The sequence below is a fragment of the Myotis davidii genome, unplaced genomic scaffold (genome assembly GCF_000327345.1).
Source record: "Myotis davidii unplaced genomic scaffold, ASM32734v1 scaffold173, whole genome shotgun sequence".
Taxonomy (NCBI): domain Eukaryota; kingdom Metazoa; phylum Chordata; class Mammalia; order Chiroptera; family Vespertilionidae; genus Myotis; species Myotis davidii.
The window spans coordinates 881,864-895,913 of NW_006286303.1; the positions used below are offsets into that span (position 1 = coordinate 881,864).

The window sequence follows — 14,050 nt, forward strand, 5'->3', positions numbered from 1 at the left end:
AGTAATTTAATAAAAAAACTTTTTTTAGAATCTGACTCAGTCCAATTCATACCTACAAGCTTACCAAAACAGGAAATAAATGAAGCTATTAATGATTTTTCCTATCTTATTAGAAGGAGGAAAATGATGATTTCTGGAAGTTATTATAAGAACAATTCTTAAAATAGTGATATGATTATTTATTAAAGCTATCTATCTATATAAAACCCTAATATGCAAATAGACCAAACAGCGGAACAACGGAACCAGTCGCTATGACATGTGCTGCCCACCGGGGGCGTGCGTGGAACATGGTGGGTGTTGGCCGCAGTGGGATGGTGGAGCAGGTGAGTGGAGGTGCCAGACCAAAGCGGAGTGCCGGTTGCTGTCATTGGGGCAAGCCTCTGGTGGTTACTAAAAATTCTTTGCTCCAGCACACCGCCGTCCCACCTGGCGCTCGCACCTGCTGGCAGCGCAGGAGCCGCCACTTGCTGCCAGCCCCAATCACCCCTCAGGGCTTCGCCATCTCCCCCAGCTCCTGAGGGGTGATTAGCGCTGGCAGCTGCCACTTGCACCCGCTGCCAGTGATGGCCCTCCTCACACCTGCAGCTGGTGCCAGAGCCGCCACTCGCACCTGCGCCGTCCCACCTGGCGCTCGCACCTGCTGGCAGCGCAGGAGCCGCCACTTGCTGCCAGCCCCAATCACCCCTCAGGGCTTCGCCACCTCCCCCTGCTCCTATAGGGCAATCAGGGTCCGGCGCCTAGCCGCTTGATGCAGTCAGTGGGTGTGAGCAATGGCTGCCAGCCTCGATCACCCCTGAGGGCTTCTCCACCTCCCCCTGCTCCTGAGGGGCAATCGGGGCAGCAGCTGCCGCTCGCAACCACTGCTGGTGCTGGCCCCAATCGCTCCACACCTTCAGTGGATGCGGGCGGGGCCAGCGCCGTCCGTGCGTGTGAGTGGCGGGAGAGGGGCTGCTGGCAGACAGAAGACCGGAGGCTGCGGCAGGAGGGGCCGGGGGGGGCTGTGGAGGATGGGCCAAGACCTGCCCCTGTGCCCACCACAGTCTTGCAGCCCAGTTCCTTTCAAGGTGTACGAATCTGTGCACTGGGCCCCTAGTTAAATATAAAATGAACAAAGTAAATAATTTAAACAATTAAAATGATCCAATTATTAATTTTCTCATTAGAATATGTTAGAAGAAAAACAATAAATCCAAACGATAGTTTCAATTGTTTCATTAACCTTTGGTCACTAATCAGTTGACTGAGATTTCAGTTACCTAGTGGATCTCCATGTAGCCTACTTGCCAAGATTCAGTGTAGAAGAGAAGCTAACTGGCATGGTACCATCCAACTACCTCTGTTTATATACATTGCAGCTAATACCCTGCTTCAAGGCATTGGGGGTTTTGAACAGCAGATTCCCAAATGGAGAGCTGGAAATCTGTTAAATACATTTACCTATTTTTTTTGCAATGATTACAATTCTAAGTTATTAAAAAAGAACTTACAATGCATTTGTCAAAGTTCCTTTTGACAGTCACCAAAACATTTCCCAATGTAGTGCTCAGGAAAGAAGCAGGGTCCACATTTTGTGCAGTCCACACATGATGACTCATTTTCACTAGCATGTAAAGGGAGTTAAAGCTATCAATTTTGTCGCCTAATGCAATTAGGTTATTCAGTTCTGGCTCAATGCAGCGAAATATTTTAGTCATCATTTGGCGGATCATATCTTTCCTGTTCAAAAAACATACAAAATGTAGCAAGTTGTTATAAGCTTCAGATGTATTCATCTTTCACTTTAACCCACTGGGCATATACAAAATGACTAAAATATTGTATTTTCATTAAAAATGTCCAAATATAATGAACTAAGTATTCTTCAGCAGTTTCCAATATAAAAATATTTTTTAAAGTTAAGTTTCATCACTCATTTTATAACTGTCATTTGTAAAGCTGGGATCCTGAAATGTGCTCTGTGATTTCCAAGAAATACATGGCAATTCAAATGCTACTTCCTACCAGCAAACATCAAAATTGATTGCATTTTTTGTACTAGAGCAAAGAGCCATAGAGTCATACAATAGGATAGGTTTTAATTCAGTAAGATGTTTAATAAGGCACTGGACACACCTGTCAGTGCTGAGTGCTGTCAGGTTACTGAGTCATCTGGACGCCTCATTGAGCAGCACTCCTCTATTTTAAATTTAAAGTTTATTTTATTCCAAAATAAGAATAGATAGTAACCAATACATACTCAGATGAAACGGGCAATGGTGTGCCAGAATTATGTTGCCTTGATGACGTTGCTCCATCGAGGTCATCTGCTTCAGTCTGCAAAAATTATTCAGGTACTTTATATAATAAAAGACCAACAATTTGACTAGTTTAGATAGCAAAAGCCTGCTCAGTCTTAAAATTCCTAGGAGAGAATACATTATGAAAAATAATGATTTTTAAAGATAGCATCACTGACAGAACTATATAATTTAGTATGCTACTTAATGATCATGAAGTGCTTTGTTCTTACATTTTATCTGAGAATTATAGGCAAAAGTTGTGTTTATGTGCACATGAGGGGAAAGTAGGAAGACAGAGATACAGGAGATGGAGGGGGGAGGTTGGAATGAGTGGGCAGCTCAACGAAAAACAGAAAACATCCAGAAACAACTTGGAATAGAGAACTAAAAATTAATCTCATAAATCATTCTAATAGAACTTTGGCATTTAAAACAGCTATCAAAAATTCTTATAGAAGTTAAGAAGTGAGCAAATTTACTACCACCACCTGCAACAACAAATTCCCACCCATTTGAGATAATTTCTCATTCATTTTATGACTGCTTTTAATATATTGGCTGTTTTTTTTAAGATGACCTTAATTTTAAAATCACTTTATTTGCACTGTGCCTTTAAGTTCTTCAAAATATTCTAGCAACTATCTCATTTCATTTTCTTAAATTTTTGCCACCCGAGAGGCATGCTGAACAGGCATTATAATATCCATTGAACAGATGAGAGATGAGGAAATTGGGGATTAAATAATTGGTTTAAGGTCTTATAGCTAGTTAATAACAAAGTCATAGGAAAAAATCAGATTTGAAGCCTCACCTTTCCTTTCCCCTTTCTCCCCCTGCCTCCCACATTTTTTAAAATTTTTCTTGATGACTGCTAAAATCGCTTTTCAAAATGTTTTTTGAAAAGTAAACTCAGATATTTTATTCCCTCAATAACTTAGATAATGTTTAGGCTTAAAACAGTCTGGAGTATCAAATTATATGCATGAATTATCACTGTTTTTATTGTCTTGTGGTATGACAAAAATTATTTTAAAAGTCCTGATACCATAAATCCCTTCTTTTTCTGTTCTAATATTGAAGCTGTGACAACATATTAATTAAGCTAATTTTATTACAGATCATATATTAGTATACTAGCCAATAAATAAACATAAGCCGTACCACAGTTCCAGGCATACTTTGATGTTGCTGTAGTTTGAAAAATTTACTTATGAAGTCCTGTTCTGCTAGACACAGGGGCTCCAGTTCACTGAGTACCTGTTCAAAGATCTGAAGAAAACTAAAATGAAAGATGTGCACCAAATACTTAAAATAACATTACACATTTAATTTTCTGCAGGGATCATAAATGCTTTATCCATAATCTCAAAAGAATCCCCAAAACAAACTGTTCCAAGACTGACAGGACAATGCAGTATATCAAGGCATAGCAGAGCCAAAACATACCTAAAATGAAACTCACAATAACTATTCACTTGAAATCGGGAAAGAGGAATACAGAGGCAAACTTTTAAAGCTTATTTAATGCACTGCAGAGAACAGTTCTGCTCCATAAAAGCTGCTATTTCCTCTTTACCTTGTAGTTGCTCAAAGAACTTAGATTTAAGATGCAAGCATTTTATGATTTATAACAAAATTTAATAAAGCTATAATGTAATTTAATTGATGGTTCACAATTTAGTGGCCATTTGACTAGTATTTTTTTTTCTTTTCAGAATCAAAACAGGAAAGTAAGACATGGTTAACCAAATCTTTGAACACACTTAAAGCAGCAACAGTTAGAAAACCAGTATTAGTGGTTAAACAGTACCTGCTATTTTTATTTTACCTTATCAAATTTGGTTCTATCCGCAACATCGAGATCAGAAGTAGACATGTTTCCCATATCCAACAAGGAAGATGACTGAGATCTGCGATTCCCTGAACTCTGAACACTGAGTTTGTTTAGACTAGAAGTAGATCCAGTTAATTTCCCAGAACTTCCATGAAGACCTAAGAAATAAAAAAACTTTGAAAGTTGTGACCTTCATGAATAAAGACCCATAGCATAAATCAGGGCTCTCTCACCTGTTTGGGTTTTTGAGGGCTCATATTAGGATACAAGACTACCACATGGACAGGTTGTGGAGTGTCCTTCTCTTTCATTAACATTTGTGATCTATTCCTGAGCATATTGTAAAGAGTAGTGAAACTACATAGATCTATAGGAGTAAAAGACCATAAAGATCCCTAAATCTATGTCCGTCTCAGTGTCATCATAAGCATAAAGTTGTCTGATGATATCTCTAGACTAAAGTAGATGAGGATTTATTTCTTTCCCATTCAAAAGACATGAATATGATGGTCACTGACCGGACCCCCCCCCACCCCCCCGCAGTGTACTAGCTTAACATGGCTGTTACATTTCTGAAGAAAACTGCCATATCCCGCCCAGCCAGTATGGCTTAGTGGTTGAGCACTGACCTATGAACCAGGAGGTCACAGTTCTATTCCTGGTCAGGGCACATGCCTGGGTTGCAGGCTGGATCCCCAATGTGGGGCGTGCAAGAGGCAGCCGATCAATGATTCTCTCTCATCACTGATTTTTCTATCTCCCTCCCCTCCCCCTTCCTCTCTGAAATAAAAAATATATATATTAAAAAAAAAGAAAACTGCCACATCCCAATATTACCCTCCTCCAAGTTAAATCAACATATTAGGCTGTACCACATGAACTGACAATACTCGATCATTCTTGCCCTACAAAAAAGTCAATTACATAGAATTCAACTTAATACATTCCTGAACCCAGAAACTCTGCATTTACATTAAATGAACTGATTAACTACAGTTCTTTAAAAACAAGGAGAAAAAAAAATCCTAAAAACCTGTTGTATTTAAAATACAACTAAAATATAATACATCATTAATGATATAAATATGGGACATCTGGGTTTAAGTATAAACATAGGTATCCATCATTGCCATGAAGAAAAATTATAACAATATGGCTGGACAATATCTTACATACATCAAAGAATTAAAGGATTCCATTTTTATAGGAAAACATGATACTGCCATTCAGAATTAAATATAAATACATGTTAAAATTCTTCTTGAGTAACTCTCAGTGAACCTCTATTATTTACTAATGGTCAGATGAGACAAATAAAGATACAGTAAGGACAAATTTTGGTTTAATTATGCAAAATCTGACCACATATAAAAGAATTTTTATAGTTTCTAACCACAGCCTGAAAACAGAAATATAATCATTAAACCTTTTTATAAATTTCTGATTACACACCATTTATTTCAACTATATTAGATATTCCTTTGATGTAGCCACATCACTATCATCATGTTGGTTTTCTTTCATCAATGTCTAGCAATAACTCAGAGCAATCAATAGTTTAGGTGTAACTTCTTTCAAGACAAATAACTAATTTCTAAACATTAAACAAACATGCATTGAGAATACCTACTAACACACTCAGCATACTCACTCTCTGTTTCCTGTTTGACAGCACTTTCTTTTCGAGGAAGTGTAGCTGTGATGGATTAGGTTGCAAGCATCAAAGACAAAGACAAGTTAATAAACTGCAATTTGCACAAACCATGCACAAGAGGAAGTTAAGCTTTAGTTTAAAAGACACATGCAGAGAACCATGAGCATCAAGTAACAAAAGGTGCAACGTATATTTAGTTGGCCAGCTACTGTTGGAAAAATTATAGGAAAGAAAATACTTGTCTTTTCATGTATTATTTTTACTCTAATATTCAGATAAAACTATCTATATTTGTCAATCACTCCATACTTTTAAGTTATTGTTTTAAGTTTATATACTTAAATTTAAAAGACTATATTTGCAAGTTTTGGTTTCTGAAGAAAAAATATGGTTTAAGTAAATAATTTAATATAGTGGAAATTTATTAAAATGAAGCTATAGATTTAGACATTAAATGCACCAACAATTTCAGATTCCCTGAAGCTCCTGAAAGGAATCTCCATTGTACTAAATAATTTTATTTTACATAAAATTTTATTTTACATAAAATAATTTTATTTTACATAAAAAATGATATGACTGGGGTTTGAAAACCATTTCAAAATATCAAGCTGCACTACTTAGTAATTGTCCTTGTGAACACCTAGAATGAAAGGTTTATATAAAAATACTACTTCTCAGGAGAAGTGAGGATGGAAGGGTAAAGCTAATGGAATAGGTTTAATACAGGAATTTTAAACTTTTAAGGATCATTTGATTTTATTCTAAAACTTCTGTATATATTATATTTATTAGATGAATTACAGAGATCATCTTGTGAAACATTCTAAACTCAAATTAGAAGTAGATATGAAAGCAAAGAAAGAAATTACAGAATGAAACAGAAAATTAAAGAACATAATCTAGAAATATTTTAAAAACAAAAAACATGCCAACTGTCACTGCCAAACTTCAAGGCAAAAGCCCAAGTATAAGCTACTAACTTGTCACTCCAGTGACATGTATGTCTTCCCAGCCTTGGCTTCCTGAAGCTCAAAGGAGTATGAAACAGTAAGGCTGGACATTAAAGTGGCAAGCAAGGGTCATGCTAGAGCTACTAGCTAGCCAACCTGAACAATACCCCTGCTGGCCTTATGGTGTCACTATACTAAGTCATCAGTTCCAAATCAAGGCCTACTGCTTCATATACTTCATTTTTAAGTAGCCAATAAAGAATACAGAATTACTAGTAGTGTCTATTAACTATAATTTGGGGCACATAACAAGTCCATATTATTTATCGGAAACAAGCAAAATCTTCAGGTAAACTTTTAAATATATTTAAATAATCCCTTCTAGACTATAAACATCATGAGGTAGGATCTTCGCTTATGCTGCTTTCTCAGAACGCAGCAGTGCTTATTATATAATAGGCAATCAATAAATACTTATTGAATTTCTAGCCATCGTGAATCCAGTCTTGTATTCAAGACTTCCTTTGAGATCAACAAAATTTCTTAGTTTAGTGGAGAAACACAGAATGAAAAAATGATTTTGGCATACCATTTTAAATATCTGGGAATATTAAATATGAGAGAGGCAGTAACCATATAAATACATATGTTAATGAACTAAAATAATGTGTGTGTGTGTTATCTTAGCTGTAGAAAGAAAAAACTGATGATTTTAAAAAGAAAATACTAAATTTCATCTCCCTGCCATTCCATTAAACACAGTTGTAGAATATACTAAAATATCAATCTTGGGGAGAAAATTCCATCCCTCTGAGGATGTCAAAATAAACCTATTAATCAAAAAGGGCAATGACTTACATAAAGACCTTATAACAAAGAAGAGATTCTTTACTAGCATTTTAACCTAATTTTGAATTATTTGAACTAAGTAGATGTTAAAGATCTGAGTCCAGACTGGTTCAAAAACAGAGTACTCCCCTAAATCTCTATAACTATATTGATTACAGTTTACTTTTATAAAATATATTCAATCTGCCTTTCATTCTTATTAGCATCTATGACCCAGCATTTTCAGAGCAAATAAAAAAGAACTCATTTAGCCGAAACTGGTTTGGCTCAGTGGATAGTACCAATTTTGACTCACTAAAAAGTCATTGTTCTAAAATTTCAAGTTTTTATCTTAATTATAATTACTATTAAAATTCATTTAAACATAATTTGAATAATTGAAAAGATATCTTTAAAAAATGTTACATTCTACCTTAGAACTTAAGTCATTTGTATTTAACTTGAAATTTATGTTTAAATGCTGAATAACAAGTAGTTCTTCAAGATGGACCAAACTATTTTTATCATCTGAATTCTGTTTGTTTAGTGTTTTCTTGTTATAACTGGTATCAAAATAACTGAAATTATGTAACTTTATAGTACCATCAACCTCCAGAAAGTACTCCCCATTCCTTATGATTTAATAGATTCATTAAAGAGATGTAATTTTAACTTTTAAAACTATAAAAGTGCCTTCTACATGTGTATTATGTTAATATAAAAATATTTTCAACAAGATAATTTAGGAGCTTTTCAAGGGGTAAGAAATGAAAAAATTTCGGTCTTAGGTTAATGCAGTGGTCGGCAAACTGCGGCCCCTTGAGTGTGGCTCTTCCACAAAATACCACGTGCGGGCGTGCATGTACAGTGTGATTCAAACTTCGTGGCTACACTCAAGGGGCCAAAGAGCCGCATGTGGCTCGCGAGCCGCAGTCTGCCAACCACTGGGTTAATGCAATGATACCATTAAGATACTATGCTACTTGGCCCTGGCTGGGTGGCTCAGTTGGCTGGAGCTTCGTCCCGTACACCAAAAGGTTGCGGGTCCAACTCTTGGTCAGGGCACATACCTATATTTCAGGTTCAATCCCCAGTTGGGGCATGTGTGGGAGGCAATTGATAGATGTTTGTCTCTCACATTAATATTTCTCTCTCTCTCTCTCTCTCCCCCTCTCTCTCTCTTTTATACCCTCTCCCCTTACCTCTGTCTCTCTCTCTCAAATCAATAAAAACATATCTTTGGGTAAAGATTTTAAAAATATATACTATTGTACTTGATTTAAATTATATTTATATTATGTCATTTATCTTAGTGTGAATCTTAGGCTTGATAATCAATTGTGATACTGGGATTAATGGCCTCCTCAGGAGCTAATTTTAAAAAGATTTCCCTTTTAACTTCAGTTTTAATATACTGCAGAAGAGTACTCTCAAGATAAAATGATTCACTAACAAGTGGTGACAGATATACTAAATGAAAACATTAAACATGTAACTACATTAATATTATGTTTACTTAAAAAAACATAACATATTCACAGTGAAACATTAACAAGAATATAAACACACTGCTGTTTAATAACAATTAACCTTTAGGATGAGTTAGCATTTCCGTTTCCAAAAGCCTATTGTCCCAAGATTCGCATCAGTTTCTTTACCGAAGTGTCACATATTTGTACACAGATTCAAACCATTTCAAAAGTCTGGACTACTAGATTCAATATATTAGTGTTGTATTAAAAACAAACAAACAAACCATCCAGTGAATTACAAAATAATTACCCATTAAAGACAGTCTTCTCTGTCCTAAAGAAAAGAATGGAAAGATGAACTATCAATTTCAGTCCTGTTTCCCCGATTACTGAAGTTGCTGAGGGGATAGGCTCCTTTAAACAAGCAAATGCTAAACTCATTTTTCTAAAGGGAGCTATGCAGACACACTGAGGAGTACACACTGTAGCCACTTAAGGCTAGGTTTTGACTTCATAGGCACAGAATTCCATCCAAAAAGAACTCGAGATGGGTACATGCAACAGCAGAATGTGGCCTTGGCAAATCACATTCCTCACAACTTGATACTTTCACTGGTTATCTTTTCAAATCATGTTTTGTTTTGTTTTTGTTCATTTAACATATTTAGAAGCAACAACAACAACAACAAAAAACAGGCTTCAAAAATACATCTTGGAAAAATAAGGTATAACCACAGAAGAAATTTTGGTGACATATTTATAGCCTGTTGGCAGGAGATAAAACACTTACAAACTTTCTTTTTGATGCAAAATAGCCAGTGAGAAGTAAGAAGCCAGGAATCACTTTCATTTCCCTGTGGAGAGCAATGACTTAAGAGAACAGTGATTTGCCCACTACTGTTAAATAAAAGTCTTTTAGGAACTCTCAACATGTGTTTCTTAGTCTAATACTTTCTCTACCAGACTAGACTGTACTTCATTTTCTGGTCAACTGCTTTTCCTATGAAAATGTACTTTATAGTATACTGCAGAATTCTCACATAGTGCAGAATTTTAATTAGTAAAAAACCATTTGCAGATACAAATATTTCTTCTATGAAATACCTATAAGGCAAACCAAATGTGTCAGACTTACTCTTTCATTAATTCTACTGCATCTTCTTTCTCCTTGCTTAAAAAGTCTTAGAATAAGACCATTTAAATAAAATAAAACCATTTTTAATAGAATAGAAATCAATGAACTGAAGTGCCTAAGCTTACCAAACTTCTTGCTTTCTTTAGTTGTGCCAGTCATCTTGATCTTTGCAACTTCAAAGAAATCTTTAATTTCTCTCTCATACAGTCGTGATAAATAATCCATGTAATTCTGAAATAAAAGTAACATGTACTTATTAATAAAACAAATAAAATAATTTCCATTTTTAATCCCCCTAAATCCTTCATGCTTATTTTAAAATTTGTGGTCTAAAACTTTGATGCAGTTCACAGGATTAAAAAAAGTAGGCTATTTCCTGTCTTTAAAAAAAATTGAACATTAACAAGTTATAAAAATATGAAGTGGGACATAATCACATTCTCATCTTTATATGTTAACTTTCACATTTTAATATGGTTGCAATCATACTGTATAGGATACTTGAGTCAGAACAGTCATGCTTCTCCAGTCTCACACCTTAATGACTGCAAAATATTATAGTTGGTTGATGTGCTACTACTTAGTAAACCAATCCCCTAACACACATCACTTTGTTTTCAATATTTTGCTATGATAGACAATGTTACAATAAGTTTTTTTTATCTCCAATGAGTTCTTTCCTTGGAATAATTTCCTAAGGGTGGAATTACAGGGCCAAACAGTATGGGAACCTTTATAACTCTCCCTCCATGCTGCCATGTTGCTTTAAAAACGATTATACCAACAGACAGAGTCAATGGCAACGAAGGAGTATATTCAGTTTCATTGTGCCCTGTCAGCTGGGGTTATTTTCAAAGAATTTAATTAGTTTTCATAATTAAATAATTTATTTTTATAGATAAATTTGATTTATGTAGCTCAAATGAAAACACCTATTACTTTGTACATACACTCATTTCTTCATTATATTCGCCTACCATCACATACCCTCATGAAGGATATTTCAACAGTGGGAGGCCATGTATTTTTCCAACTCCTAAGTTAAGTGCCATACACAAAGTTTGACTAAATTTAAATAGAACCATAGCAGAAAAATTGCACATATTCTTTTAACTTTATTGTGGAATTAAGTTTCAACTTCCTTTATTATTTCAAATGAATATATCCAGTTTTACAACAGGTTTACCTAGCTTTAAATATCAGGTGCACCTTTCAAAAGGTATATTATGTAAATATTTGTATACCGAATAATAGTTCACTACTGATTTTCTTAGATATTTTATAGATATATCCTTATAAAACAGTATTTGGATGAAACATAATATAAATACTATTGTTGTTTTTTTCATTTCATAGATCATATTACTCTCATAAGAAAAGTTAAACAGGCAATTTTTTCCCTTGATCTTTGCATATCTTTAAAAGTAAATATAGCCGAAACCGGTTTGGCTCAGTGGATAGAGCATCGGCCTGCGGACTCAAGGGTCGCAGGTTCGATTCCGGTCAAGGGCATGTACCTGGGTTGTGGACACCTCCCCAGTAGGAGATGTGCAGGAGGCAGCTGATCGATGTTTCTCTCTCATCGATGTTTCTAACTCTCTATCCCTCTCCCTTCCTCTCTGTAAAAAATCAATAAAATATATATTTAAAAAAAAAAGTAAATATAAGTGAAAATATACCCCAAAATTAATTCCTATTGGGCTTTTTCAATGTGTCATTTTTCAAGTTTAAATTCTGATAAAAATATTGATCACTGCAAATCAGTAAACGACTGACAAATGGGAAGGTAGCTTTGCATTATTAGTAAAATCTTCATTTTCTACTGAAATCAGTCAATATGAGAGACTACATTCTGATGCTTAAATTGTTTAAAGTGCACATTACTATCCAAGCAATTTAAATGGTTTCAAATAGCTATTTGTAATCTAGAAAACAGTGACTTCAGCCGACTATTGCAAATCACCCCCCTTTTCAATGGGATGCAAATAACTGGATACATTTTTTCCCAGGTACTCAACAGAACTTACTGGTGGTCAAAACCACAGACAAGTGTGACTATCAGTTAATTCATTCACTTACCAACTTCTGAAAGATGTATCTCATTGTGAGTATGTATTCCTTCTCTTAGCACCTTACAGCACCTAACTGAAATTAAACTATCATGAATTTAAATCTTAGACTACCTTTTCAATTTTATTTTGTGCTGACTGTAGTGTCCTCCATGTTTTACTTTTTCTTTAAACAAAAGGAAGATGTCTGAGTAATCTTCAAGACTGACTATCAACCTCAGGAAGTTAATTAGGAGAGGAAAGCTCATTTTCTACCCAAGCATGGATGGACCATCTCTATTAATTGCCCTACATGCAAAACCAGAGTCACAGATAGAGGCTGTAGTCTTGGGAGGAAGAAATCTGGGCAGTTGAGCTCATTACGTGACCAAGATGCCCCTATTTTCCACAGGCACTAATTGTATGTATTGAAAGTCAGGGCTTTTCTTAGATTCAGCCACAGGAGAGCTGAGGCAGTAGCTAGTGATTCTTATTCCTTAAGAATATGAAACAGCCTTTTCCACTTCCCATCAAAAATTGTGAGCTGTGTTCACCAAACCAAGTGCAAATATTATCTGGGGTTATTTGTTTTTCTTAGTAAAGAAACATTGGTTTGTATGTTTCCTTCCTTCTTTCCTTCTTCCATTCTTTCCTTCCTTCTTCCTTTTAAATAAAATACCTGCTTTTGACAACACTTCAGCAACCAAATTAGATTATGAGGTAAAGTTCACAGTCTGTCAGAAGTTCAAACCACAGGATCAAGTAACATTCTTGGGAAATTAGTCAATTTCATTAAAAAAAAAACAAAACACCTCATTAATATTGTCAATCTAAAATATACTGTGAGCAGAGAAACATCCTATAAATCATCACTAGGTTGGCTACAGTCTTGTTTCTTCACTTTAAATTACATTCATGAATACTGCATTATATATAAAGACAGGGCAATAATACTCACTGAGAACACAATTAGGCAAAAAGCTTATTGATTACTTATTTGAATATTCACTAGGGGACAAAACACTTGTTGGCACAAAACGCTTAAGGAGATATAATAATGTTTAATTATTCAAAATATTAATCTTTCTAAAACTTCCAAAGGCAAAGAATTCCAGTAATGTAAATATTTTTCCTTAAGATAGTGCCAAATCAGAATTGTGTTGAATGAAAACAAAACAAAACAAATATATAACAGAACAGTAAAGCTGCGTAATACTTAAAAGATCTATTCTGAAGAACAATAACAATATTAACTAAAATGGCTAGCCAGATAAGATACATGTAAACACCTTAGGATATATACATATATATGTTCTTTTATAAAAGAATTTTTAAATTTTAATTTAAAAATATTTTTACCAATGTTTATGTCCAATTTCTTATGATCAGTTTAGAAAAAGATGGAGCCAGATTTGGGAAGACATATACAATAACGTCCTATTGCCAAATATGTTGATAGGAATGTACAATCTGTCTTTTTCTTACCATCACACTTCTCATGAATTTCTACCTAACCCTTGCCTTCTTATGAAACATGAACTAATGATACCGGATAAGAAATGCAATAATTATTTTAGTAAATATAAGAATAAAATGGGTTCATGCAGAAACATTAATTACCTGAGAGAGAATAATCTTTACTTATGAAATATTCTGAAAGAAAGCCAACTAGGCAAAAACTAGAAAAAAATTTTGCTAGCAAAACTAGTAAAAAATAAGGTTAATTTTTGCTTTCTAAATTCTTTGTTAGAAAGTTCTTCTACACAAGCACATGGGTGGAGGGGAAAACCTTTACATTAACAATTCCAATATTCTCACTCTACAGAGACAAAAGATATCACTCT

The 14,050-nt window shown here is 34.8% G+C and overlaps 1 protein-coding gene across 1 annotated transcript in view; it reads right to left on the bottom strand.

Moving 5' to 3' along the window:
• EXOC1 (exocyst complex component 1) overlaps positions 1-14,050 on the bottom strand; it is a 55,413-nt gene that overhangs the window by 9,395 nt on the left and 31,968 nt on the right. The window contains exons 11-16 of the mRNA XM_006757836.2: positions 10,284-10,389; positions 5,768-5,812; positions 4,111-4,274; positions 3,444-3,551; positions 2,240-2,316; positions 1,491-1,719 (exon numbers count right to left, since the gene is read on the bottom strand). Coding sequence (XP_006757899.1) covers positions 1,491-1,719; positions 2,240-2,316; positions 3,444-3,551; positions 4,111-4,274; positions 5,768-5,812; positions 10,284-10,389 — 729 coding nt within the window. The remainder of the gene's footprint in view (positions 1-1,490; positions 1,720-2,239; positions 2,317-3,443; positions 3,552-4,110; positions 4,275-5,767; positions 5,813-10,283; positions 10,390-14,050) is intronic.